Source organism: Lonchura striata, chromosome 3 (assembly GCF_046129695.1).
Source record: "Lonchura striata isolate bLonStr1 chromosome 3, bLonStr1.mat, whole genome shotgun sequence".
Classification (NCBI taxonomy): domain Eukaryota; kingdom Metazoa; phylum Chordata; class Aves; order Passeriformes; family Estrildidae; genus Lonchura; species Lonchura striata.
Genome location: NC_134605.1, coordinates 10,697,062 through 10,722,254, shown reverse-complemented (window position 1 = coordinate 10,722,254; position 25,193 = coordinate 10,697,062). Strand labels below are relative to the sequence as shown.

The window sequence follows — 25,193 nt, the reverse complement described above, 5'->3', positions numbered from 1 at the left end:
TGGCAAGGGCATCTTCATAGCTTTGGTTAATTTGGCTCATTATTATGACTAGAGGAATAAAGCTTTAATTTCCAAGGTATGCAAGTGAGGAAGCAGCCAGGTGACTTCAAGCAGTTTACTCCTAGGCTCACAATGCCCAAACACAATTTTTGAGCATGCTTGAAATCTATCAATTCAATCCCATGGAAAAATATTAGGTTTAAACAGAGCCTGGATCCTCCATGTGGGTTTTCAATGTCTACGTAAATTTCACTTAAAATTTAGACTCAGGTTTGCTTATTCTATTCCTTGTTTGGGTGTAGGAATTGATCATAGTCTCCCCTCAAAAATATAAACCATGATTTTATGACTTCCTTTACTAACCACACCATCATTTATTTCCACCTCAATTTTTCTTGATGGGGTGATGTGATAGATTTTTTCCCTGAAAAGCCTGCATTGTGAGCTTGGATATGTCACGTCTAATATTTTTTTCCTTTAATTGGTGAATTTCATTAATGATTACAGGCTGCAGCCCAGGCTTTAAACAGAAGTTTCTGTTTCCATGCCTCTCTCATATGGAATTGGCATTGACCAGGGGTCTGAGCTCCTAAGCCTGGGGTGGAAGGCAAAGCCAATAAGACCTCACTCTAGTCATGGCTTTCACAGAATGAGGTTGGAAATGACCTCTCAATTCCAACATATGCCTGAGCACCACCCTATCAACCAAACTAAAGCATGGCACCAAGTGCTACATCCAGTCTTTCTTTTAAGATTTTCGGGGATGGTGACTCCATCACCTCTCTGAACAGTTCACTCCAACGTCTGATCACCCTTTTCGTGATGGAATTCATCCCAAAGCCCAACCTCAACCTCCTGAAGCTTGAGGCTGTGGCCTCTTGCCTCCTGTCACTGGTTGCCTGCAAGAGACCGACCTCCACTTGGCTCCAAGCTGCTTTCAGGAGAGGGATAAGTCACCCCTGAGCCTCCTTTTCTCCAGGCTAAACACCCCCGCTCCCTCAGCTGCTCCTCGCAGGACTTGCGCTCCCAGATCTTCCACCAGCCGCGTTGCCCTTCTCTTTATTTTGGGCGGCAGGGGCAGCTCCTCGTGTCTTTAGAACCACGCGAGACGCCTCCGCCGCAGCCGCGGCTCCCGCGCCCCGGGCGTGCCGCCGCTCCCGGGCCGGGCGGGCGCTGCCGGCCCTTCCGGGCGCGTCGCGGCCCGCGGGCGCTGCCGGCTCCTCCCGCCGCGGCCGGCCCGGCCCCGCCTCCCGCCCCGCCCGCGTTCCGCGGAGCCCGCGCCGGCCCCGCTCCTCCTGCCGGAGCTGCCATGGCCCGTTCCGGCCCCGGCCGGGCCTGAGCGCCGGGAGCCCGCGGGGCCGCAGCCCGGCCGGCCGCGCACCCTGCACCGGCCGCCGCCGGGCGAGGCCCCGCCGCCCCCTTCCCCGCCGCCCTCGCCCGGCTCCGCCGCTGCTTCCCTCGACCGCGAGGTGCCGGCGGGAGGCGGCGGCGGGCGCCGGCCGGAGCAGGCGGCGGGGAAGATGGCGGGGAACGGCGGCGGCTTCGGCGGCGCCGGCAGCGGGGAGATCATCCAGCTCAACGTGGGCGGCACCAGGTGAGCGGCGGGGCCGGGCCGGGCCGGGGGCAGCGCCGAGCGGAGCCCGCCCGGCCCCGCGGGGCTCCGCGCTGGGGCTGCCGCTGGGACGGCCGGGGTGAGCCCATCGCAGCGCTCTGCGGGGCCGGGCTACCCCGGGGCGGGCACGGGGCGGCTGGCCGCTCCGCCTGCCAGCGATGCCAGGGCAGCCGCTCTGCATACGCCTTCGAGACTCTGGGAATCCTGCGTCTTCAGGGATAGACGCTTTGCTTTGCCACCACATCCGTAGGCTTCTAGTGAACAGTCTGAGAGAGTAAGAGATTAAAATCGCTGACATGATACCGCTGGTATCAACGAGAATAAAGAGCTGTATTGTTTTCAGATGTACGCTGGAAGTGTGGAAGCTGGCAGATGTAGACGTTTTGGCAGGCTGAGGCAGAGAATTGTGGGACAGCTGTGGTCAGAATCTGCGTGATAAATATTGCAAACATTCCTGTCAAAATGCTCCAGCATGAAATCATTCACATTGCTGTAGCTAGTGGAAACTGAAGTAATGTGTTTTCCCAAGTAATGTGCACAACGTGGAGCCAGCTATAAGTAGTAGAAACTACTACTGCTATTTTAAGACTTTTCTTGCATTACTCAGAGCATGGACTTGATCTGATAACTAAATTGTGTGCTGCAGCCCTTCTTAAACTAGAGTGCCATAGAAGTCGATGCAGAATTCCTTTGCTTTAGTGAGATATTAAGAACTTGGTTCAATCCAGAGACACTGCTTGTAACTTGCAAAGCGAAACTCACCTGTAATGATGCTTTCGGGATTTCTTTGATGTAGGCTTGGACCAGATTTCATGTTATGCTGCATAAGGTTCTTCAATGAACTCTGTATCTGAAATTATAGGCCAGTTTATCTTTTAGGATTTAATTACCTGTGGAAGGTTAAAGCTGGTTTCCTTATTAAATGTTTCTGCAGATAACAGAGAATTATGGAAAGGGCACTAATCAGGGAACAAATACACACCCTCAGAGGGCTTGCCTACGCAGAGAAGTGGGAAGAATGAGGCAAATTAGTCAACATTTGGATGTAAGCAATAGGAAATGTGTGCATGGATATTTCCTCTTTAATAGAGAGATTCTGTACTATAGTACATCTGTGTGAGAAGTTTTGGTCTTTTGCAAGCTCAGCTTCCCTTGGTAGTGCCTATATCCTTTGCAACTACACCTGAGCCACGTTTTTCCGTTTGCAAAGGCAGGTGACTCTTAGCTGATAGCGGAGTGGATGATGTGCACAGCAGGTGGGTGAGAGTAGGGTACTGTACATGTTTCCTCCTCTTCAGTAGTTCTCATTACTCTCACTAGTAACCCAAAACTCTTAGTGTTGTTTGTAGAATTGTATAAGAGGAAATGAGCACTCCTCTCTGTTTCTGACACAAAGTTATGCTTCGGAGCACGTACTACAGAGACCCCAGCTTTCCCATGCTCAGACAGGAGGTCTCCACTGCTCCCTGGGACGGTCAGGACTTCTCTGTTGTGTGTGATGGCTCCATCACTTCCTGGTCACAACTTTAGTGAATTCCTTTACTGTGAACAAAGTCCCTTGCAAGTTAGCATTCACAGAAATTGCTATATCAAATTGGGTGAATTCTTTTGACTCTGTATCTCCTTCTGGTTACAATGTAACTCCACAAGGACAATAGACTATGAAAATAGTTGTTTTATAACTTTCACTCGGCATGTCTGTTTCCAGTTGCTTATATTTTCTTTTAAATAACTTTAAGCTGGCATATGCTTAAGGGTCTTTTGAGGATTTTGCCGTGGGTTTGCCTCCTTTTCCTTATATGATGCCTGTCTGACCGCTGCATGGAGCTGCAGATACACCAATGCATGTAAATGTTGCTGGCTAAGCTTCTTTCTTAATCCTGGAAAGGAGGACTCTGTCTGGTTGTTTACATAGATTAATATCTATCTATTAAAAGTTCTAAAGTATATGTTACAATGAGCTATTGCTTACTAAACTGGAACCATGGTGCTAAATTATAGGCAGGAAATCCTGGGGCTGTCTGAACATGCTGATAAAATTGAAAGAGGATGATGGTGATGCTGCATCAATCCCTATATTAACAAGAAGTATCTAGATTAATTCTGGATGAAATTAATGTAATTCATTGTCCTCACATGCTATAATATAGTTGAATGAATCATCCCTTGCTCTTAAAGTAGACGGAGGTAGTGAGCTGTATTACTAATAAGAAAAGCCGAGCAAAACTACTTAGAAGTATATTAGAGAAGTGTTTCTTATTTTTATTCAGGAGAGGCTTTGTGCATGCTTGTGCTTAGAACACTGACACTGTAGGTTTTCTGTTAAGAACAGATTTGCCATTGTTACGTTTGCTGATGGAGAATCCATGATTTATATAGTTCCACGTAGCCTCTGTGTTTCTGCCTCTTAGGGGGCATAAAGTAATGAGGTTTGTTGACTTTTTATTTTCCCCTTCAAACCTGGAAAATACTATCAGTGAAAATTAGATAAATGATGAATTTGTGTTTTTATTCTTTTATATATATAAAGATATAAATATCTTTTTTATATATTTTGTATTTTGTAATCCTGTACTAGACGGCAAGTTGTAATGGAATTTCACTTTTGCATATCCTTTTTGTTTTCTATTAATGAAGAGGTCACCAGTGGTTTCTTAGTCATGGCACTAGTAAGAGGATATGTACAGCCAGAGAGTGATGCAGAGCATGAGCTCATTTTCCAAGCTGCCAGTTCAGTTGTCATCCTTCATAGTAAATCAAAACCAGAAGTAGAATGAAATAATCCATAGTTATTTATTATGTAAAGTGTTGTCTGGCATCATAAGCAATATTATAATTTGTATTATTTCACAATATGATTCAGAGTAAATAATGGCATTTTTTTTCTTTTAACTGCTATTGTTATTGCTCCTTCCCAAGAGGGGCCCAAATACCAAAATGGCAAATAATTCATGTTCCTATAAAATATTAACTTGAAGCTCACTGTAGTCTTTGCAGTCCTTAGTAAAAGCAGCAGTGTGCAGTTATTGACAAATACAGCACACTGATGATAAATATATATATATTACTGTTTGGGTTTTGTGTGTGGAGCAGTATTTGGGTTTTGTGGACCTGTTTTTTTTGCAAGCATAAATGTTGAAGTGTGAGAACCAGGAAATACAGGATGTTTAGGACAGTGTGTTACAAACATACAAAGAATGTTACTTATGTGGTCTCCAGACAGTCCTGCTTCATGTTTTAAGGGCAATCTGTGCAAAGAATCTGCAACTCCTGACTTGTTGAAGGCATTTTAAACATCTCAAACTTCCCAAACCTGTTTGATATTGGCTTTGTCGGATAAATCAAGGAATTTTAGATAAAACAGGCTTCTTTCCGATTTTACAGTTGATTCTGAACTTGTAACTTTGTTTTCATAGGTTCAGCACATCAAGACAAACACTGATGTGGATTCCAGACTCATTTTTTTCCAGGTATTTGTAATATATTATCACATTTAACAAACACAAATTAACAGTCATTAAAAAAAAAATTATGCTCTCAGCTCTTAATTTATGTTGTAACTAGTATTAGTGCTTTCTTCCCCCATCTCAAGCAATGGGACAGATTCATTTGAAGTAAGCTGTTACCCAGGAGGCATCTTCTTGCTTGAATGTAGCCATGGCAGCTTACATGTGCTGAGGAGCTGTCACTTTTTAGATGGAGTATTGTGGAAATAACCTCCAGTCTGCAGGAAAGGGGCATGCCACTGGACTGCTGTGACTCTGTTACCACTTGTGATCTTACTTGCCATATGCATTAGCAGTGCCTTTAAGAATTTTGGTTTTGTTTGATTTGGGGTTTTTTTGAGTTATTGCTCTACACTGAGTTGCCTCAAAGTTTTGAGAGTTTTAATATGTGATACAGAAGCTGTTGAATTATTGAACATCCTCCTTTTACATCACTGCCATTACTAGTTCTGGAGGTTTGTATTTTGTTCTACTGCTGCTGTACCTTTATCACCCCAGTTAATCCTAAACCCACAAAGGAAGACCTAAATGCTGGCAATTTTGCTTCCTTACATTCAATTTTTATATTCTAGATGTCTTTCCCAATAAAAGCCTGGCAGCTGACATATGTAGCATTTCCTGCTCCTATTTTACTGAGATATTCAGATAAATGAAATGCCAGGGAAATGTCACCTTCAGGCATGCAAGGAAAGGCACTAGGAGCAAGTCTCATGCTATTCCCCAGTCTCTAAACACAAAATATGCTAATGAAGTTGTCCTGAAAGTTTTCCAATACTGGAAAATCTCACATAATTGTCATCTGGAATCAAATGAAAGCTGTTGGTGTCCATCTTACCTGTAAAATGAGATTTTGACATGGTGTTTTATATGGGTCTGGAAAAAAAGTACTTTGATCTGATGGTACAGATCCCACTTTTGTCCATAAGTCCTCACAGACTGAGTTGTTTACTCATAATTTTTTCTTCAGCAGCTTTTACCAATATAACTAGATTTTAACAAACTGCAAAATGCTCTAAGTGCCTGGGAAGACTTTTTTATCCTCTCAGGATAGGCCTTTTGTCTATTTTCTTTGGGAATCTGAAGGTCCTTATGATGCAGCTCTGAGTCTTAGGTGTGCATGCACTTTTCCTGTATCCAGGAGAGATATTTAATTCCTCCAGCATTCTGGCTGTTTTCTTTGCTTTGATAAACTGTGTTACCAAAAAGTAACCAAGGAGAGCTAACTGACCCAGCATGTTCCTACCCTATGTTTGTGTCAGTACATTTCTGGGGGACATCTAATGAAGATTTCCTGTTTTTCAGTTTGCTGAGCGGAAGAATTTCGACACTAAAGGATGAGACTGGTGCTGTGAGTAATGAATGTGCTGTAACTCATTAATTTGATGTTATGCTTTTGGTTGGGTTCTCTCCTAAAGCATTTTCACTGTGGGTGCTAGTGGAATTACACTGCTTGAATCAGGCTAAACTTTCATGAAAATGAGTGACACCTCTGGCTTTCTTGGTTCTCATCTTAGTTTCAAGCTAAGTGAACCTGAATGATGTTTATACTTCTATGCTAATTCTGCATTGTACAGGTATTGCAGAAACAGCAACTCTTCTTAAACGGAGCAAATGCTAATTTGCTGTATTGCAGGGAGGTGTAATTTTCATTAGATAGGCATTGCATGCGTAGTTGAGTAATCCAACATGGAAAGGTAGCATTTTTTTTTTTGGCAAAAACATGTAGTATGGCCATTTCATTCTGTGGGTATGATATTCTTAAATGGGAAACTATAGTTACAGTAATGTTGTTGAGCAATAGTAAGGCACACAAGTACTTTGCTAAAAGTGTAGAGGTAGTTTTGATGGTAATTGAATTTAAAAAAGTCAAAACCTGGCTTGAGATCTTCTTACAGTTACTGCATATTGAACACATGCTAGAAAGTGAAAGTATCCATTGTCTTTTGTGGAGACTAGAACCTAAACAATCTAAGGAATAAATACATTTATTAAGTGCCCTCTATTTACAACAGTGTTTGTATGTATGCCCTGTAGGAATGTTTAATTAGTGGACAGTAGAATAATGAGAACAAAGAAGATGCTCAAAAACTTTTGAGTTTTGTTTGCTCACTTCCTCATCTTCAACTCTTTCCCACATTCAGTATAAAATAGCACTTTAGTTGATGGTTGCTCCGTAATAGTACTCAAGGACAGACATTTTTCTTTGCAGATATTTATTGATCGAGATCCAGCAGCATTTGCACCCATTTTAAATTTTCTTCGCACAAAGGAGTTGGACTTGCGGTAAGAAGTTCCCTCACAGATGTTGGGCCATGCCTAGAGTATATGTGTGTCATGGTGGAGGCAGAAATGGTGACATTCTCTTTTTAGTAGATTCTTGTAACGAAGGCCACGTCTTGCTGTGTATTTCTTTATTGTTTCTATATCTTTATTTTAATGAAAATTGAGTCAAATTAAGATTACTTTAAAATCTCAAACATCAACATGTGGAATGCATTTTGTGGTAATTCAATAAACTGGTAGGTAGCTTGATATTTAGATTTGTAATATCCAGTTATATGCAAGCATTTATATTCAAGGTATTGACTCACTTTTTTCTTGTTGGTTTTTGTTTTTTTTCCTGTTTCTGTAGGGGAGTGAGTATTAATGTTCTCAGGCATGAAGCTGAATTCTATGGAATCACTCCTTTAGGTAACTTTTTTTTTCTTAATGTGAGGTCATCTTATAATTATTTTTGTAGTAATGGTCTACTGGAAAATTCTGGGCAATTGTGACCCTGAAGACTTTCAAAGTAAAAGATTTAAAAATGGAAGGATATTTTAGATAATGCAATGTTTTGAAGGAAGTGAAAGCTGCAGTCATATCTGGGTTTCCTCCTTAGTGAGAAGATTGCTACTATGTGAAGAACTGGAACGCTCATCTTGTGGCAGTGTCCTTTTTCACGGCTACCTACCTCCTCCAGGTATTCTTGTATTCATGGTCTGATGTTGCTTGCTGTCACTTGCTGCTGCCACTTGTGATTTAAACCTAGGACTTTGATTGCTGTGCTGTAAAAAACAGCACGTTTAGAATACTGGGCAGGGGGTGTAGCATGTTAGTACTAAGCAGGCTGTGTTTGGTTGTAGACTAGAGCAGAGGCTCTTCAGGAGCCTTTCAGTTTAATGTCATCAGCATGAGGTGCCTCTTTCTGATCATAGAGTTCCCTAGGGTGTCCTATTGCCTAGGTGCCAAATCACAACTAATGGGCTTTCCTTACCAACATAAGTACCTGTTAGACTTTTTTAATTCTCTGCAGAGATGAACACAGTTCATGTATTAACCTGAAGTCTAAAGGATATCTTGTCCATTATTGACAAGTTTTCTGAAGATAATTCCTTAGATGGTGAATGTCTAAATAGAGAGCAAAAGCATTTTCTGTTTCAGTGTTACAGTATTGCCTGTTTTTTTTTTGTAGCAGATAAATTAAATTTTCATCAGAATTTAATTTAAGCACAAGTGTTAATCATGTATTTTTAAAGTGAACTAATATCTGTTATATTGCTGAAATTTAAGGAGGGACACAAAACATTTTATTTTTTTTTAATAGGCATTCCCAGCCGTAAGATAAATAATACTACTGGGCCACCGACCGACATCAGAATGGGTCAGAATGAGAGTGAGATTCATGGAGGTGGTGTCCAGCCTACACTTGCTGGTACGGGGGAAGGTACAGTCAGACTAGGTGAGGAGTGTCAGTTTTAAAACCAAAGCAAATTGCAAAGATGCATGTCTCTGGAAAATAAGAACTGTGTGGCTGAATCTGGTTTAAATCTGCTATTCTGTGTTTGCCTGGTTAAAACTGCTGAATACTTAGTTAAACACTACTCCCTATACAGTATTGAAGGCTCACAGTCCACATATGAGGTTTCAGACAAAGGCAAAGTTCTTCATGCAGTCTTAGCATGGCCCTTAGACAAATGCCTTATACTGTACTAAAACCATAATAAAAACCAGAGAGGCCACTGTCTCTTTGGTCTTTGTTCAGGGCCTAATTCCTGCTTTTCCACCTCTTTCTTGCTCTTGGTGCCTCACTTGCCATGCAAGAGACAAATTTTTAGAGTAAAGGTAGTCTTCACAGAAAAATTGTGAGATAGACCTGAATTATGTCATTTTCCAGCTTTTGACTTTGCAAGCAAAATGGTGCTGTTAGAAGTGTTGTATTTCTGACATAATCCTGTAAATCGTAGCAGTGTTAGGAAAATCTAGACTATGTTAAAGGTAAATCTATGTAATACAAAATAAGGATATGAGTTGTTGATTTTCAGTGAGCTGCTAGAGGTTTGGAAGCAGGCAGTCCTGGATAAAAGGAGGTAAAAGGTGCATTCTTCAAGCATTAGTTCTGTAGCATACCAAGGCTGTGAGTGTGAACTAATGCTTGAATACCAATACTGCGAACTAGAATCTTGCTGAAAATGTTTCTTGAAAACTTAATTATTAAAGTTTCTGTTGCACATCCTAGCAGAGAGCTCTATCCTGTTATAGCTGTCTCTGCTTATCTAATACTCATCACTTGCCTGACTTCAGCTTTGTTGTTTTTAGGATTTCCTGTGGACCCACGCAAAGTCCTAATAGTAGCTGGCCACCACAATTGGATAGTAGCTGCCTATGCCCATTTTGCTGTTTGCTACAGGTAGGAATAGAGTTGCTTGTTGGTTTACAGGAAGCTAAAAAAAAAAAGAATATTATTATTGGCTAAGGGCAAAACAAAATGTTTACTCTGAAATAGCAGTAGTAAATGCCTTCAGTCTCATCCTATGACTATCAGTTACTGCTTTTTTTTGGTGAAAATAAACTGCTTGATAGTAACTCAGATTTTGCTTTGATGCCAGTTCTTGATACTGTTGAAAAAGTTGCCAATTTACTCCAATGTGACTGTTTCAAAAACCTGGTTTAAAGCAGGCTTTTCAATGGAAATTAATTTTAAAAGTTTTCCTGCTGTGTGTTTGGAAACAGACTGTGATGTTACACAGTCAAGGAAGGGGAAACAGTTAATGAATTTTTGCTACATAATTTTGCTACCTTGTCTTCAGGTTTTTGTTGCTGAGCAGAACTGTTAAACACTTGCTACTTCACTTGGATGACTGAAAAACGTCTTCAATGTCTTTAAACCAAACTGGCTGTTTTTTAAGATCAGGTGAAGATAAGAAACACCTCCACATTACAGAAGCTGTCTTTAATTCACATCTCATAATCTTGATTTAATTGGTGGCTGTCTTTTGGATGGAAAGTCCATCCAGCTTTTAACAAGAGCTGTTGCCCAGACCAATCTAACATGGCTTTCATACTGTAGCTCAGAAAAAGAAGGGAGAAGAATGTAACGTGAACAACTTCTTTCTGCTTACTGCCAAGCTAAAGCCATACTTTGCTGCCTTTTTCACTCTCTAGAATACTAACTTAGTTGCTTAAACTATGTAACTTAAATCACATCTAACTTGCATTCACCACTGCAATTTTTTTTGCTTTAATTTTTATTAAATGTGGATTCCCTTGCTCTGCTTAATGTTTTTGTCTGACAGAGAAAGAGGCAATGATTTTCAACTGTTTTTTTGCTAATTGTCTCCTTCTTAGGACTTTATCTCTGACTGTTTTCCTTGGTTGCTAGCTCACTTTAAGTTAACGATTCTGCCTCTTTTCTGCTTGGTAAACTACTTAACAAGACTTTTTGCCATTGAAATTATGTTATTAGTGATGCTTTTGATGAACCATGTCAGACTTGAATGGCTTATTAGGGAGGGTGCAGGTCAATATGCCAGTTTAAAGTGCTGCTTTTCTTCACAGAGACTGAAGGTAGCAGTCTTGTATTCTTTTTTTCTTCCAAAACTTGAAGGAGCTCAAGGAATACAACAGTGGAATTTTTCCTCCTCCATTCTTCTACAGTAAAGTACAGTGCATCTTAAAGAAAATATTTTTTTTAATTTGAAGTATGACAAAAGTATTTTAAAATTTTATCATAAGGTTTGCAAGAACATCTTGGTTGTATTCAAAATGTTGCTGCTGCAATTGTGCTCTTAAATCTCTTCACTACAACTTCTGCATGTTGCAGAAGCTGTGGTGGGTGGAGCACAGTGGTGTGGATTGCTTTGGCTCCAGGCAGGTTGCAACACTGAAGTGAAATAACAGCAACAATGCTAAAAAATACACATATCTTTCTGCTTCTAATTTTTTATAACTTGACTGCAGAGATCTAGTCTGCTTTAGCTACAATGCAAAGTATCTAAATTATTTCCTGAATTTAAGTAAGATAAATTGTGTTGACACCATGTTGGTCTTAAAAATACACAGGGAAATTATTCTCTAAAAATAAATCTTGCAGTCAGTTCAGTATTATCTGCTTACAGTATACCATAAACTGAAAATGTGTCTGGAGAGCAGAGCTAAAGCATGAGTTGGTTTCTTAGATGATACATAAGGAGTTTAATAGAGTTTTCTTCTAAAGTCATACACTGAACCTCATTATCTAGTGTTTGTTAGCCCAAGATTTTGGATTCATCTTATAACTTTTATATCAGATGTACTTATATCAAGAAAAAGCCCAGCACAGGATTCCAGTAGCTGCAAAGCACTGAAATAATATGCAGTATCAGACTTCAAAATGGGAAAAAATGCAGCTCCTGTAGACTGTAGTTCTTATCGACTTCTAGAATTTGAAATTTGTGGCTTAGACTGTAAGACTGAATCATCCACACTGGTTTAGGATTAGACTGGCCTGTCTGTTCCTGAGTTTCTGATGTCAGCTCCCTGTTCTCCCCTTTGCCCTTCCAGAATCAAAGAGTCATCTGGGTGGCAGCAGGTGTTCACCAGTCCTTATCTGGACTGGACCATTGAGCGGGTGGCTCTCAATGCCAAGGTGGTTGGAGGACCTCATGGAGACAAGGACAAGATGGTTGCAGTTGCCTCAGAGAGTAGCATTATCTTGTGGAGCATTCAAGATGGTGGTAGTGGCAGTGAAATTGGTAACTATCATGACTTGTTTTGTTTTTTCTTTTGTGTGTGGGTTTAACTAGAAGGAAGCCTGAGACCTTGTTCTGAGGTATGTGTGATTTCTGGTGTTCAGTATTCACTTTCACAGATTGACAAAACAAGCTATAGTGCAACAACCTGTTACAGTGTTTTAACTTCCTTCAGTTCTGCACCAGGAATCCTGTCTCAAAATCCAAGAGATGGAGAGTAAAAGAGCACTGTGTTTACTGAAGAGCTAGTAACCAATACTTACTGTTCATCTTGAGGTTTTTGTGTAAAAATTCAAAATAAGAGTTAAAATTTTCCCTAGACTTGCATTTAAATCTAGGCCATAAGCTTTGGAGGTGGAAACCTATAGATATAAAGTGATTCTGCTCTTTCCTTTCCTTTGTGTTAATAAAGCCACATTTTTACACAGAGATGGTGAAAATACTTCAGTTCTCTGTCAAATGTGCTTCATAAATGGAATCTGGAAGATGAAATTTTTTTGAGTTAATAACTTGGGTGTCAGGGTAGGAAAAAAGCCCACACTATTCCTTTAAGCATACAGGAATTACTGCTTATACACCTTGGCACTGAATGACACACAATTGTAAGCTTTAGAAACAGCAAGAAGACATTTCCAGAAGTAAATATTCCCTGGTACTGATCTAATGGTTTGTCTGAGTCATTGCTGTTCAAATATAGGGCAAATTTGGGAGGCACTGAAGGGAACAGTATTTGGAACTTCCTCTAGCCTAATCCCTGGTGTTTGGATAACCACTGCTATGCCAGTAATGTCTGTTTCCTCTGGCAGTGGATACTGCTAATAAAGTATGACAGCAGTCTGGTTATGTGAGCACTTTTCTCTGAAACTTAATGCTGAGCTAATTTGTTATTAGATGTATTTCCATAGTTGAAGCCTTGAGAATTACAGTAGCCATTAATTAAAGTCAAAATTACCAAATTCAAGTTTTGACCCATGTGCCTTTAAATAACTTATTTGACAGATTCTCAGGCAATTCCTAGCTATATTAATGGATATTTAACATAGCTGTGTGTTTGTTTTTTTCCTGCATGAATGTGTGGAAACACTAAGTCATGTTTGAAAATGGGGAAAGGCAAAGGTCTTGTATGAGCTGTGTACTGCTCTTTTACTTGTGACTCAGAGTCCTTATATATAATCATGGTCAGCAAAATGGAAAAGGAGATTCCATTGTATTTAAGAAAAAGACAAAAGGCGTGTCTAACAGTTGAATATGAAATTCTTTCCATTAATCGCAGTGAGTAATTATCCAATCTGAGAAGTCTTTTCGTTCTTTCTCCCGTTGACTGAATCTTAAGGACAGGGAAGAGCTGGTGTGACAGCTGTACTCCTGTAACAGACATTGCTTTAAGCACTGTGCCATTACATTCCTCCTGCATTTTCTGGTTTAGCTGCTTGTGTTACCTTGGGATTTGCAGCAAGACACAAGAAGCATCATCTCGGATTTTTTGAAATCAAGTGCAAAGAGACACAAAAAACCAAAAATAGACTTTAATTTCAAATAAAAACTCTAAAATATGCCAGTATCCTAAGGTTCTGATAGCTTAGACTATGACTGAAAATGGCAATAAAACTGAAGAAAGGACTTTTGCTAACCAGGCTGTACTGCATTTAAGTGACACTGTGAAACAGAGTAATTGCCACCTGGGGCAGGAGGACAGGGGAAGCAGACAGAAAGTGCCTACAGGATGAAATTCCTAGTCAGACTGACATTGACCAAAAAGTACTGCTGTTCTTTTAGATAATAAGTCATGTTGATTGGTTTAAAAAAAAAAGCTTGTTTAATAGTTATAACTTGAATGTAGCTGTTTTGTTTCCTTGTAGAGACAAATGCTTGCAGTGCTGCTTTGTGTTAGAGATACAGTACATTGCTGTCATCTTGTGAAAGAAACTACTTGTTCCAAACAGTTGCTGGAGCCTGGCAACACCATCCCCAGCAAATTGTGTGGGCTGGCATCTCTGTGATAGAGCTCTCCCAGAGCGCTTTCTTCCCTTTTGATATTACTTACATAAGACACTGCTGCTGGCTTGCTGCTGTAAGCAGTATTTTACTGAGAGGGACCCTTAGGACAAGAGCCTGTCATTACATATAGTGTTGTCTCCCCTGTGGACAAGTCTCAAGATTGTTGAGCCTAAGCAGGACTGACACTTCAAATTCCTCCAGACCATTCAAGCTGTCTTCCTTGATTTCCTTGAACCTCGTCCTTCTCTGGAGTAATCAATTCTAGTTGTTTCTGTGGATTTTTTATTACTGCCCTTTTCATGTGCCCTGTACTGCTGAATCTTATCTGCATTGAATGATTGTACTTTGCCCTGGAAAATGGTTTAGCACCATAATTAAAACAGTTTCCTCAGATTCCCTCTTGGATGTTACAGAGGGCTGTTTTTTGTGTAGGAATGACAGTATGTACATTTGAGTTTGGCCTAAACAATGCTGAGGAATTTTCCAGCTATTGGATAGTCTTGTTTTGACAACATCTTCTGTTAAGGAATATTAGTGAGAAGTAATATAAATATATAGAGTGAGCAGGATAGAATAGAAACTTGTGAGTGAAGCTTGACACTTTGGTGTTGTAATGTATCCTCAGTATTTTTGTAATTAACAGGCAGAACAACATAGCCTAGAATTATTTACAAACCAAGTTAATTACAAGGCCATTTTGCTAGACTTCATAGCTTGCAAACTTGTAAATTACCTCAGACCTTTTGAGTATGCTGTAACTTTTAAATGCATGGGCAATAAGTAGTACAAAATGTGGTATGCTATCCAAGTTTGCAGTTCAGTTAAAGTTATTCATATTGGAACTATGATCTATGATGACACTTGGAAGCTCTAAAGAAAGGATCAATTTTGTGGAAGGCCTCAGATGTTAAGGTCAGCTGCAACCACAGCCATCAATGCCTGTCAAGTGCTACACTGTTTTGATTTTTATTAATGAAATATTGTTGATGACATATTTCCTTTACTTGGAAGGCCAGCATTTGCTGGTAAGTTTTATTTTCCAAATTTCAATAGTATGTGATAATTAGTGAAACTGCTTCCCTATATAGCTTCAAGTTTTAATAGCCTGTACTCTCTGCTTAAGGACTGCAACCAAATAAAAAGGTCTGGGAATGAAAAGAAATAAGTAGGCTTTTGCAGGCTGCTTATTTTTCTGAGTTAAGTATTTATGCTAAAAGAGAAATTAGAATGTATTCAAATGAAGTCACTTTTGAGTTGTTCAGTCTTTTCCAAAGAATAACGCTGAATCCTTGTAGTCATGTTTAGTTCCTGAAATCCATTTTCAAATTATTTTTACTTGACTGGACTTACAAAAAAATGTCATCAAGAATTCGTAATATTTTAACAGGTAATTGCAAACTAGTATGGCACAAATTTGCAAAACCCATGAAATTGCTGCTTCTTAAATGACACTTTAGAGTCACAGCTAAAAAAAAAACCCAAAAAACAACAAAAATTCCTGCTTGCTGTAATATAAGTTTTTTATTTATTTTAAAGCCATTTGAGAACTTGATGCCTGTAGAAAAATGTTTGTATATTTCATAAAGGCTCTTGTAGCTTCTCTTGCCTTCTTTCCAAATAAGGCTGGTATTAGCAGAGATGACATCACACTGCCATTCATTGGCACCCAGTTTGCTGCATGCCTGGTGCCTCACCTACCACACTGCAAACCAAGTTGTGGCTGTTCTTTACTTGCTACTGGAATAAATGTGATGTGATAATAATAGAGAGATTCCATTGTTACTGTGTTTTTTCTCTTCATTTTAGATGAGCTTCACAGCCTCTTCATTTTTTGCAGGAGTGTTCAGTCTTGGAGTGCCTGTAGATGCTCTCTTCTTTATTGGCAACCAGTTGGTGGCTACAAGCCACACAGGGAAGGTTGGAGTATGGAATGCTGTGACTCAGCACTGGCAGGTCTGTTCAAGCTTCCACATCACTTTTTACAAGCTGGAATGTCTTTCTAGTAAAAAGATAATAAAATAATCTAAAAGCATGTGGGAAATGCTCATCATAGGGTTTTGAGCCCTAACTTGTGTTATGGAGTTTATCACCTGGGTATTGTGCCTGTGAGCAGAATGTTGACTTGTGTGGTGTTGCTAAGAAGCATTGAGAAGATTTGAGCAGACTACTGGGGTGGTTTCCGTCGTACTTATTCCTCTGGCAGTGTTTTAGATGCATGCTAAAAGGAGAAGGAGGGTGTGGTTGCTACATACATCAGTAATGAAATTCTTAGCAAAGGAGAGCTTAAAGGAAGCAGAATATTAAGTGCTATAGAGTAAGAGGTAACATAAAGCAGTAGAGTGTGACAGAAAATCCTGCTAGGTAAAGTAAGGATTCTAAGTGGCCATGCTTTGCCAGTGACTTGTACAGAGTTGCTGTTTCCTAATGATAGTTCACATCTTGGCAGAAGGCAGCTGCTGAATCACCTCTAGTGTTCCTATCTAGGAACACTAAGCAATTCTTTCTGCTGCAGAAGGAGAGAAGATAAAATGTTTTAGAGGCTTACAGGCCATCCTTAAGTTAGGAAGGGGTACTGGATTAGAGTTCAAGTTTTTTGGGATGTGGGGAAATTTATTTGGTTAATTTGTTTTACTTTTTTCCAGCTGATTCATTGTAATTATTTTGCAAATGATTTTTCAAGTCTTTGTAGCAATTGGAAGGATGATGCTGGTGAGAGAGAGATGAGAACTTAGGCTGAAATGTCCATTAATTAGTATTCAAGGTGTATTAAGTGAACGGACTTAAACATAGGAGTACACGACAAATACCATGGCACTGTGCATGTTTGAGTGCTCTGGATAAAATGGCTTTTCGCTTTTTCCTCCTCAGGGCTGAAGCAAAAAGTAATTCTTTGAAATAGGAAACTTTACCTAGCATAAGATAAACTTTTTCTTTGCTTGAAATCTCTGTCCCACTTGGAAGAATAAGCTCTCCTTTTAATCCTAGAAGGCAAAGAAAGGGCACGTGTTGAGTTGTAGACCAGTAAGTAAAATATGACAGGGCTGTCTTCCAGTTTGCTTGGTGTCTTTATGTGTTGGAAGTGAGAAACTGTAATGGAACAAGAATTTTTACCCCTCATTATATATCTGCTAGAGGCAGTGATTTCCATAGTTTGGCAGAGGGATACAAATACTTGGGATAAAGAAGGCATAGAGAGGTAACATATCTAGTTCCTTGGTGCAGAAGTCTCTTAAGGACTTTAAGAAACAGAGGAAGGGAGAGGACAGAAAGGGTGACATACACTCACTGGCATATGGAAAAATACCTACTTTTGAAGACATGGTTTAGGTGCAACTCTTGAAGCTTTGTTCCTTCACACAGAGAAGGATCTTCCAGAGCAGTTGTGCTGATTTGTCTGCTGAACTCCAGGACTTCAGATCCAGTTTGGTAGAGGAATATGCAGTATTTTAGGAATGCCATTTTACGTGCAAGTGTGTGCACAATGGCTTCAGACCAGTACCAAACTCAAGTGATGTTCAACCAAAAATGTCTGAAAACTGATGAATTAGCAACCTAAATCCATGATATGATTATTTTTTCCTTTCTGTTTGTGGTAGGTTCAGGATGTTGTTCCTATCACAAGTTATGATACTGCTGGGTCTTTCCTGCTGCTGGGCTGTAACAATGGCTCTATCTACTATATAGGTAAGAAATGGGAGCAGGGTGGAATAAAAATGAGGTGCTATTGCTTGTTTGTTACACACTTTAGTTGACTTAAGTTGCATCAGAAGAACTCTGTCTAATGAGGGTAAATGTCTCCTCCCCACAGACATGCAGAAGTTCCCACTTCGAATGAAAGACAATGATCTTCTTGTGACAGAATTGTACCATGATCCCTCCAATGATGCTATAACAGCTCTCAGTGTCTACCTCACACCTAAAACAAGTCAGTATTCTACCAGTGTCTCTTCACTGACAGTTTGTTAGAAATGTGCTTTACTGTTTTCTAAACGGACCTTTCCTATTGCTGCTTAGCAGGGTTAAAGCATACAAGGTAGCCCTTGACATAAACAAAGAATTTTTCTTCATTTAATGATCCTCAAATGAATGATAAACACTAGGCATAGTTGTTTTTCCTTACACCTGTAATCTGTATAAATAGGTACATATACTTACATGTATTTCTAGATTAATTCCTGTGCCTAATGTATCTTGGTTTTAAGTCTTTTGCACCAGAGAGGCACTTAGATTATGAATTGTATTTGCTGAAATACTTTGTGCTGAACTGGGTAAGGGGGAGACACAACCTTGCTGTTGTGTCTGACTTTATAACCAATATGCTAAGAAACATTTCCATATGCAGCGTGATGATCCTTTTTAAATTATGGTGCAGTTATCTTTTAAATTAAAAAGAGAAACAATAGCAACAACAAAAACCCAAAACAAAGTAAAACTAAAAAGCCCAGACTGGGAGAGAGTGGTTACTTTCACATAATAATATGGATACCACAGTGACTTTTTGAGCTGTAGTTCTTTCTGTTTTGCTTTGCTTTCCCATTTGCCTCCAACTAAAGCAGAAAAATAAATGTTACCTATAGACCATATCACTGTGAGAAGTGCCAAACTATCTGACTATATGACTTCATCCATGTCTTCTTTCAGGAGGGAGGAGAGAATGGGAAAACAGGCTTTTGTTAAGACAACGTTGAAGCATGTTGTATGGAATTGAACAAACCTGGGGTCATTTTAGTGGCAAAATGCCCTCCCTGTATATGGGAAAATAACGAGTAAACGGGGTTTAAAAAACATAGCTGTCTTACTGTGGAAGCTTGGAAATACTGTTTCCTACTGTCTCCTTCCCTGGCCCCCAGTAAGCCAAGCTTTTATTCCTGGAGGAATAACTGTGTTCTTGCTTGTTTTAGGTGTAAGTGGCAATTGGATTGAGATTGCATATGGCACCAGCTCTGGAGCAGTGAGGGTGATTGTTCAGCACCCTGAGACAGTCGGGTCTGGCCCTCAGCTCTTTCAGACCTTCACGGTTCATCGAAGCCCTGTCACGAAGATCATGCTCTCAGAGAAACACCTCGTGTCAGGTAATGTGTGCACAGATGTGTATTGCTGGCTCTCCCCTCCTCCTGAGCAATGCAGTATTTGTATGCTATGCTCTATAACTTGCATATTTCCCACATGTAATACAAATGAGTTGGATGGATCTGGGGATAAGTGAAGGGTTAGATTTGCTTGGATCCTCTTTCTTAAAGTAAACTTCCTTTAAAGCCTTTAGCAGTTGAAAGGCCCAAGTTTTATTTGAGCAGATACCAGAACAGCTCATTCTTTCATTTGTGTCTTATTCCAAGGTTGCCATTTGTAGAAATAAAAGGGCTTGTAAACAAATATATTTATGTCAAGTTTTACTGCTGTGTGCAGGTCCTTCAGCACTAGTTTTATTTTAACAGCCTTTCAGGAGCTTTCTGGGCTGCAGCAAAATGTGCACCATCTCCTCCTGGGCTCTAGAAAAAGCCTTCCTGTGACTTCAAAGGGCTGTCTCTGTTTGTTTTCTCAGCAGTCTCCCAGTGTCTGTTGTGATCTTCTGCTTGTCCTGGTCTTATGCTTAGGAATGTGTCTTACTTGCAGAGAAGATGCAGTCACTCCTTCCCTGTAAAAATCTATTTCATCCAGAATCCAGCAACCAGGGCATGGCAGAGAACTGGTTTACATCTTGCTGCTATCTCATTATTTAAAAAAAAAGGAACAGGAACATGGTATCCAATTATACTGCAAATAAACAGCCCAGAGGTCATCTGTTCCCCTGCAAGTTGCTGCTAAACTCTCAGTACCACGAGAGGGCACATCTCTACGTACAAAACTGAGTTAATTAATGAATTCAATGGAATAGGGCTGTTGTGTGAGGAGGGTTCTGCTGCCAGGCTGCTCTCATGACCTCTTGTCCTAGCATCTGCAGACAGGGGATTGTAGGGTGTTGTAGGCTATTGGTGCTAGACCAGACCTTAGTTTGGTTTTGCACCTGTCCCAGTTTTTTGAATTTCTGAGTGAAGAAACAAAACTAATAGAAAATAGGACATCAGCAAGAATTTGTAGACTGTTAGAAAATTGTCTGGAGATGCTGTATCTCCAGACAATCTCACATTGACTAAATTGTTGATCGCTCAGTCTTGAAAAACTATAATGTAGATGATTATTAGAGAAGTTTATCTAAATGTTTTGTCATCCCTTGTAAATGCACATATTTTCCTTTCTAGTTTGTGCTGATAACAACCATGTCCGGACATGGACTGTGACTCGGTTCCGGGGTATGATTTCAACTCAGCCAGGTTCAACACCTCTTGCATCATTCAAAATCTTATCCCTGGAGGAAGCAGAGAGTCATGGCAGTTACTGTTCTGGAAATGACATTGGTAGGCTGTCTCTGGGTTGTGCTGTGCCTGTACCTTCCCTAGTCTTATAATGGTTTAACAGTCCTTCAGCCCTATAACATGCAAGACAATGAGTGTAAGCTGTTATACATTGCTCTCCCTTTGAAATGATGGCAAGGATCTGTAAGATTAACTTGGAATTATTATTTAGGCTGTGAGAGTGATTACACTTAAAGGACTTACTCTGAATGACAGAAGAATGGACAAAAAAGTCTTTGGAACACAGATACTACACCTCTTCCTTGAGCAAACTGATACAGCATTTCAATTCTGATTAAACTAGAGAACAAAAGAAAGCACTGTATTAAACAGATGAGCATAGCAAACATTTACTCTACTGCAAATTCTAGTTCAATGTTCAGCTGGGGTTAAACAAAGCATGGAAAAAATTCTTAAATGACTTTGAAGTCGTGACAAAGTTCACTGAAGCCTTGCAACTGCAGAGGCAAAGGGTGCTAGCACATTGCTGTAGCAAGGTACTGAAGGAATGTATGTTGGTAAATATGGGTAGACAGGTAGTTTAGATTCCTTGGTGGTCTGAACCTTGTAAATGAACCTTTGATGAATAGGATGCCCTGTGAACACAGGCTGGGGTTAGTTGCAAGAGATCTGATTAAGGCTTTAGACATGGAGGAGCTGCAAAATAACAAATTACTTGCTGTTATTATAGAGACCTAATATAGGGTTTGTGCTGACATAGTAATTCCTCCAGGAATACACAGCAAACTTAAAAATGTATGTCCATTAGAACAACAAAAGCTGATTTGGATCTGTAGAGACTGCTAACCATTGGATGGCTTTTGCTAGCTACTGATCATCTTTGGCTCCCTGTTCCTGATACTTTAAAATTGCAGTGGTCATACATGAGTCTGGGTCTTCAGAACTGTTTGAGGAAAAAGCTGAGGGGATTGAAACAAACAAAGAAACAAGTGATCATTCCTTTTTTTCTTCTAGGACCCTTTGGTGAACGTGATGACCAACAGGTGTTTATCCAAAAAGTTGTTCCTATTACAAATAAGCTGTTTGTGAGGCTGTCTTCAACTGGGAAAAGGTACATCCATGTTTTAAGTGGGAAAGAGGCAGGCCTAGGCCTGTTCAGGTGGTGATGTCTCCCTGCTGCAGTCTTCTACTATGCTAGACAGCTCTGGCTGAACTCTTGTTTGTGTGCCAGTAACAGAACTGTTATTTAACAATTATTATAACCTCAAAGCCAAAAGGCTTTTTGACAAGTGTGATATCGGAGACTCACTTCATGGTGGAGCTCACAAAATAAACATTTCTGTGCCTCTACAGAATATGTGACTCTCAACCATGGTACCATGCTAATATTTAACTTCAAAACTAATGCTGAAATTGCTGGTGGCAGGGAATATGCTGCTCACAAATGGGTTTCTCTCTTTCTTTGCACTTGGCTTTGAAGACATTAGAACCTTTAAAATGGAGGTACTGTTTTCTAGGTCATCTATTCAATAATTTTCTTAGGCTTGACTTCATAATATTCTACTAACATTGCTGCCAGCATAGCAAAAAAATGTTGTCAAACCCATAGCTGTTTTTCTTCCTGTTAGGCTAGGAAGATGATGCAATCAGAAAAGACAATGGATCCCAGTTCTGTGCTTCATTTTTGCATCTCTTGCCTAATAGCTTTGAATCTGGATGAAAACATTAATGTCTCAACACTATGACTTATTTTGGCACTGCTTGGGTGAAAAGTTCATTACAAAGGGCCAGTAAAACAAACTACCCAGAGCACGAAAAACTTAGTTTTGGGAGTCCTTTTGTACTCATCACTCATAAGCTTCTAAAATAAAGGGGAAAAAAGCAATGGAGGTCTGCCAAGACAAGTGAAATTGCAGTTATGATATGACAAAAGTTATCTTTATAGATAATATCTACATTATCTTTGGATTTTTTTGTATGTTTTTGTATAACTTTTGTGGTTAAATGTACTGTTTCTGCAGGTTAGATTCCTAGAGTGTCTAGCACATGAAGGGGCTGGTTTCTGTCACTGTTGTGAGAGCCTTAGCTTTCTTATCATTGCAGTTAGCAAACAGACATAGAACATGTGGGGGCTGCCTAATAAACAAGCAGTAAGAGTGCAGATGGACTGGGGGTGGGAAGGGATTGTCTGCAGCTGAGCAGTGTGCCAGTTATGCAGGGGAAGGAATTTTATCTGGAGAAAACGTCTTTTTCTGATGGCAAGTTTCGTGCCTTCTCAGAAAATGAATGAACCAGTACTGACTTCAGTGACCAAACTCTAACAGGTGCAATTGTTCAAGTAATTTGGGATTTCTCTTCCTGTAGGATCTGTGAGATCCAGGCAGTTGACTGCACTACCATCTCATCATTTACTGTGCGAGAATGCGAAGGATCCAGCAGGATGGGCTCCCGGCCACGCCGCTACCTCTTCACTGGACATTCCAATGGCAGCATCCAGATGTGGGACCTGACCACAGCTATGGACATGGTTAATAAGTGTGAAGACAAAGGTAAATTGTGTTAGGCCAGGACTGTGGTGTGGTTCTTTTATGTCCTCACAGTACCTAACTGCAGTAAATGGACTTGGCCTCTAAGAGCTCTTTCTCTTGCAGATGTTGGTGGCCCCACAGAGGAAGAGCTGCTGAAGCTGCTTGACCAGTGTGACTTGAGTACATCTCGCTGTGCCACACCCAACATCAGTCCTGCCACCTCAGTAGTTCAACCAAACCGACTTCGGGAATCTAATTCCAGGTAAGTCACCAGGTGTGGCACCAGCTGCAGGCACCAAAGGTTTTGCTTTTCAGGTAGGCAGACAGGTTTGGTGAATTGAAGGCTGTAGCTGAGCCTCTGAATTCATGCCCTAAGTGGCTTGAACTACTACACATACTCCTTGATTTCTACTGGTTTGTATGTGTCCAGACTGAAGTATCCTCTGAGAATCCGAAGTGATCTGGAAGCCTTTGTGTGGTGGCTGTGATGAGTGCATTGCTATTGTAGTGGTAATTGCAGTGGTAGGTGGGAGCAATGGTGTGCAGAAGAACCAGCTGCTATTCTCAGCCTAACATCTGCTTTTCTTGTATTTTCTGAAGCCTCCAATTGCAGCACCATGAAACAATCCACGAAACTGCCACGTATGGTTCTGTGCGGCCATACAGAGAAAGCCCCCTCTTGGCAAGAGCAAGGCGGACAGAGAGCTTCCACAGTTACCGGGACTTCCAGGCTTTTAACTTATCCAGCAAAAGCCCAACAGAAAAGGCAGCTGCTGCAAATGGGAATTCCAGCCAGACAGAGGCCAGGAAGGCAACAGCTGAGGGCTGTGCAGCCGAGAGGAAGGCAGTCCAATCAACATCACTTGAAGTGCGAGGCACCGGCGTGACAGATGCAGGTGGGTGTTGCAGTACAGAGGTTCACCGCCTGCCAGAGAATTCTCTGGATCTCAAAAGAAGAGGACCAGAAGAAGAGAATGAAACCAAAGCAGAAAGCAAAAAGAAAATGGGATTTGAAGGAGCTGGTTTCCTGGGAAGAAAGAAAGTGCCTCTCCTGGCCTCGGCACCAGCCCTTGCTGAAGGTGGGCCTGAATTACCTGGTGCAGCTTCTCCATCACCTACAAAAACAGCTGCTTCACCACGACACCGGAAGAATGACACATCCTGCCAAGACTATGGCTTGTGAAAATGTGTCTGGTAGCAAAAACAAGGTGCAGGTGCCCTCTGGCTGATAGTAGGCATGATGTCACATGGTGTGGGTTGTTCTTGAGTGGGATTTTCTTCTCATATAAATATTCTGTTTTATTCTCTTCAGAATAAAACTTGTAAGGTTATGAGAAAGTTCCTAGCTACTGCCAAAGCTTTGAAGGGTTGTCCACATCAATGTGTGGCTTTATGTAATGCTCCAAAATGTAGTACGGTACTTGGTCCAAAATATTGTTGTGCATTCTTGCGTAATTGTGGTCAGGCATGTGATATGTTGTCATTATTTTTGTGTTGGGGAAAGGGACAGTGCTGAAGGAAAACTTGGTTGCTGAGCAGAGGATGTCCTTTAGATGCAGCCACACATTGCTCTACAGCGCTGCTGCTGTCTTGGGTGGATTTTGCCTAATTCACAGAGCTGCCTCTGTAGCATTGTTTAATGAATGGGATCCTTGCTCTTCATGCTGCTGTCTGGTATCTGAAATATTTTGTGCAGGGTAAGGAGGAAGCTATCCAAAATAGCATATGATTTTGCTTCTTACTCCAAATAAACTGCCAGAGGAGTGTTGCTTGTACTTTCTGAAAATATGTGGTATCAGATGATGGATTTTGCTGATTGCGACTGAGAGAATGCATAAAAATATGCTTGGCAGAATACACAAAACTGGCAGTCTCTTGAGGGCTTCCTTGTCACTTTCTCTGGAAAAAGGACAGAGATGAATATGGGAGTAGGTTTACTGTCATGGTGTAATAATTCTCAATTACAAGTGCCTTGACATGGTATTTCATACCTGTGTCACACTGGCTGCTTGCAGTTTGCACCTAGTTTGCTGTGGATGGTGAACAAGTTTTATTGCCTGTGGATTAGTAATACATAAGCAGAAAGGAAGGATGTGACAGCAAGTGAAAAAGCATGCTTGGAGTTCAGCATTTATTAATGACATGTTTTGTTGGGTTTTTTAACTTGAGCCAAGAGGGAGAGGGAGTGAGAGAACACAAAGGCTACA

The 25,193-nt window shown here is 40.6% G+C and overlaps 1 protein-coding gene across 1 annotated transcript; it reads left to right on the top strand.

Moving 5' to 3' along the window:
- The first annotated feature begins 1,488 nt into the window (after positions 1 to 1,488).
- On the top strand, positions 1,489 to 24,772 carry KCTD3 (potassium channel tetramerization domain containing 3). The gene is made up of 18 exons (XM_021547534.2): positions 1,489 to 1,594; positions 5,029 to 5,082; positions 6,421 to 6,466; positions 7,328 to 7,401; positions 7,751 to 7,809; positions 8,000 to 8,080; positions 8,705 to 8,839; positions 9,697 to 9,787; positions 11,920 to 12,110; positions 15,943 to 16,058; positions 17,702 to 17,789; positions 17,914 to 18,030; positions 19,007 to 19,177; positions 20,345 to 20,500; positions 21,473 to 21,569; positions 22,823 to 23,007; positions 23,110 to 23,248; positions 23,587 to 24,772. Exons 1-18 carry the CDS (start codon positions 1,521 to 1,523, stop codon positions 24,167 to 24,169), a joined length of 2,457 nt encoding a protein of 818 aa, XP_021403209.2. The 5' UTR covers positions 1,489 to 1,520; the 3' UTR covers positions 24,170 to 24,772.
- The last annotated feature ends 421 nt before the right edge of the window (positions 24,773 to 25,193 follow it).

Bases quoted from the DNA above. Each gene is read 5' to 3' on its own strand.
- KCTD3 (XM_021547534.2), top strand. From the start codon at position 1,521: ATGGCGGGGAACGGCGGCGGCTTCGGCGGCGCCGGCAGCGGGGAGATC. The intron at 12,111-15,942 runs GTAACTATCATG...CATTTTTTGCAG, and splicing joins TGGTAGTGGCAGTGAAATTG to GAGTGTTCAGTCTTGGAGTG. The intron at 18,031-19,006 runs GTCAGTATTCTA...TGCTTGTTTTAG, and splicing joins CTACCTCACACCTAAAACAA to GTGTAAGTGGCAATTGGATT.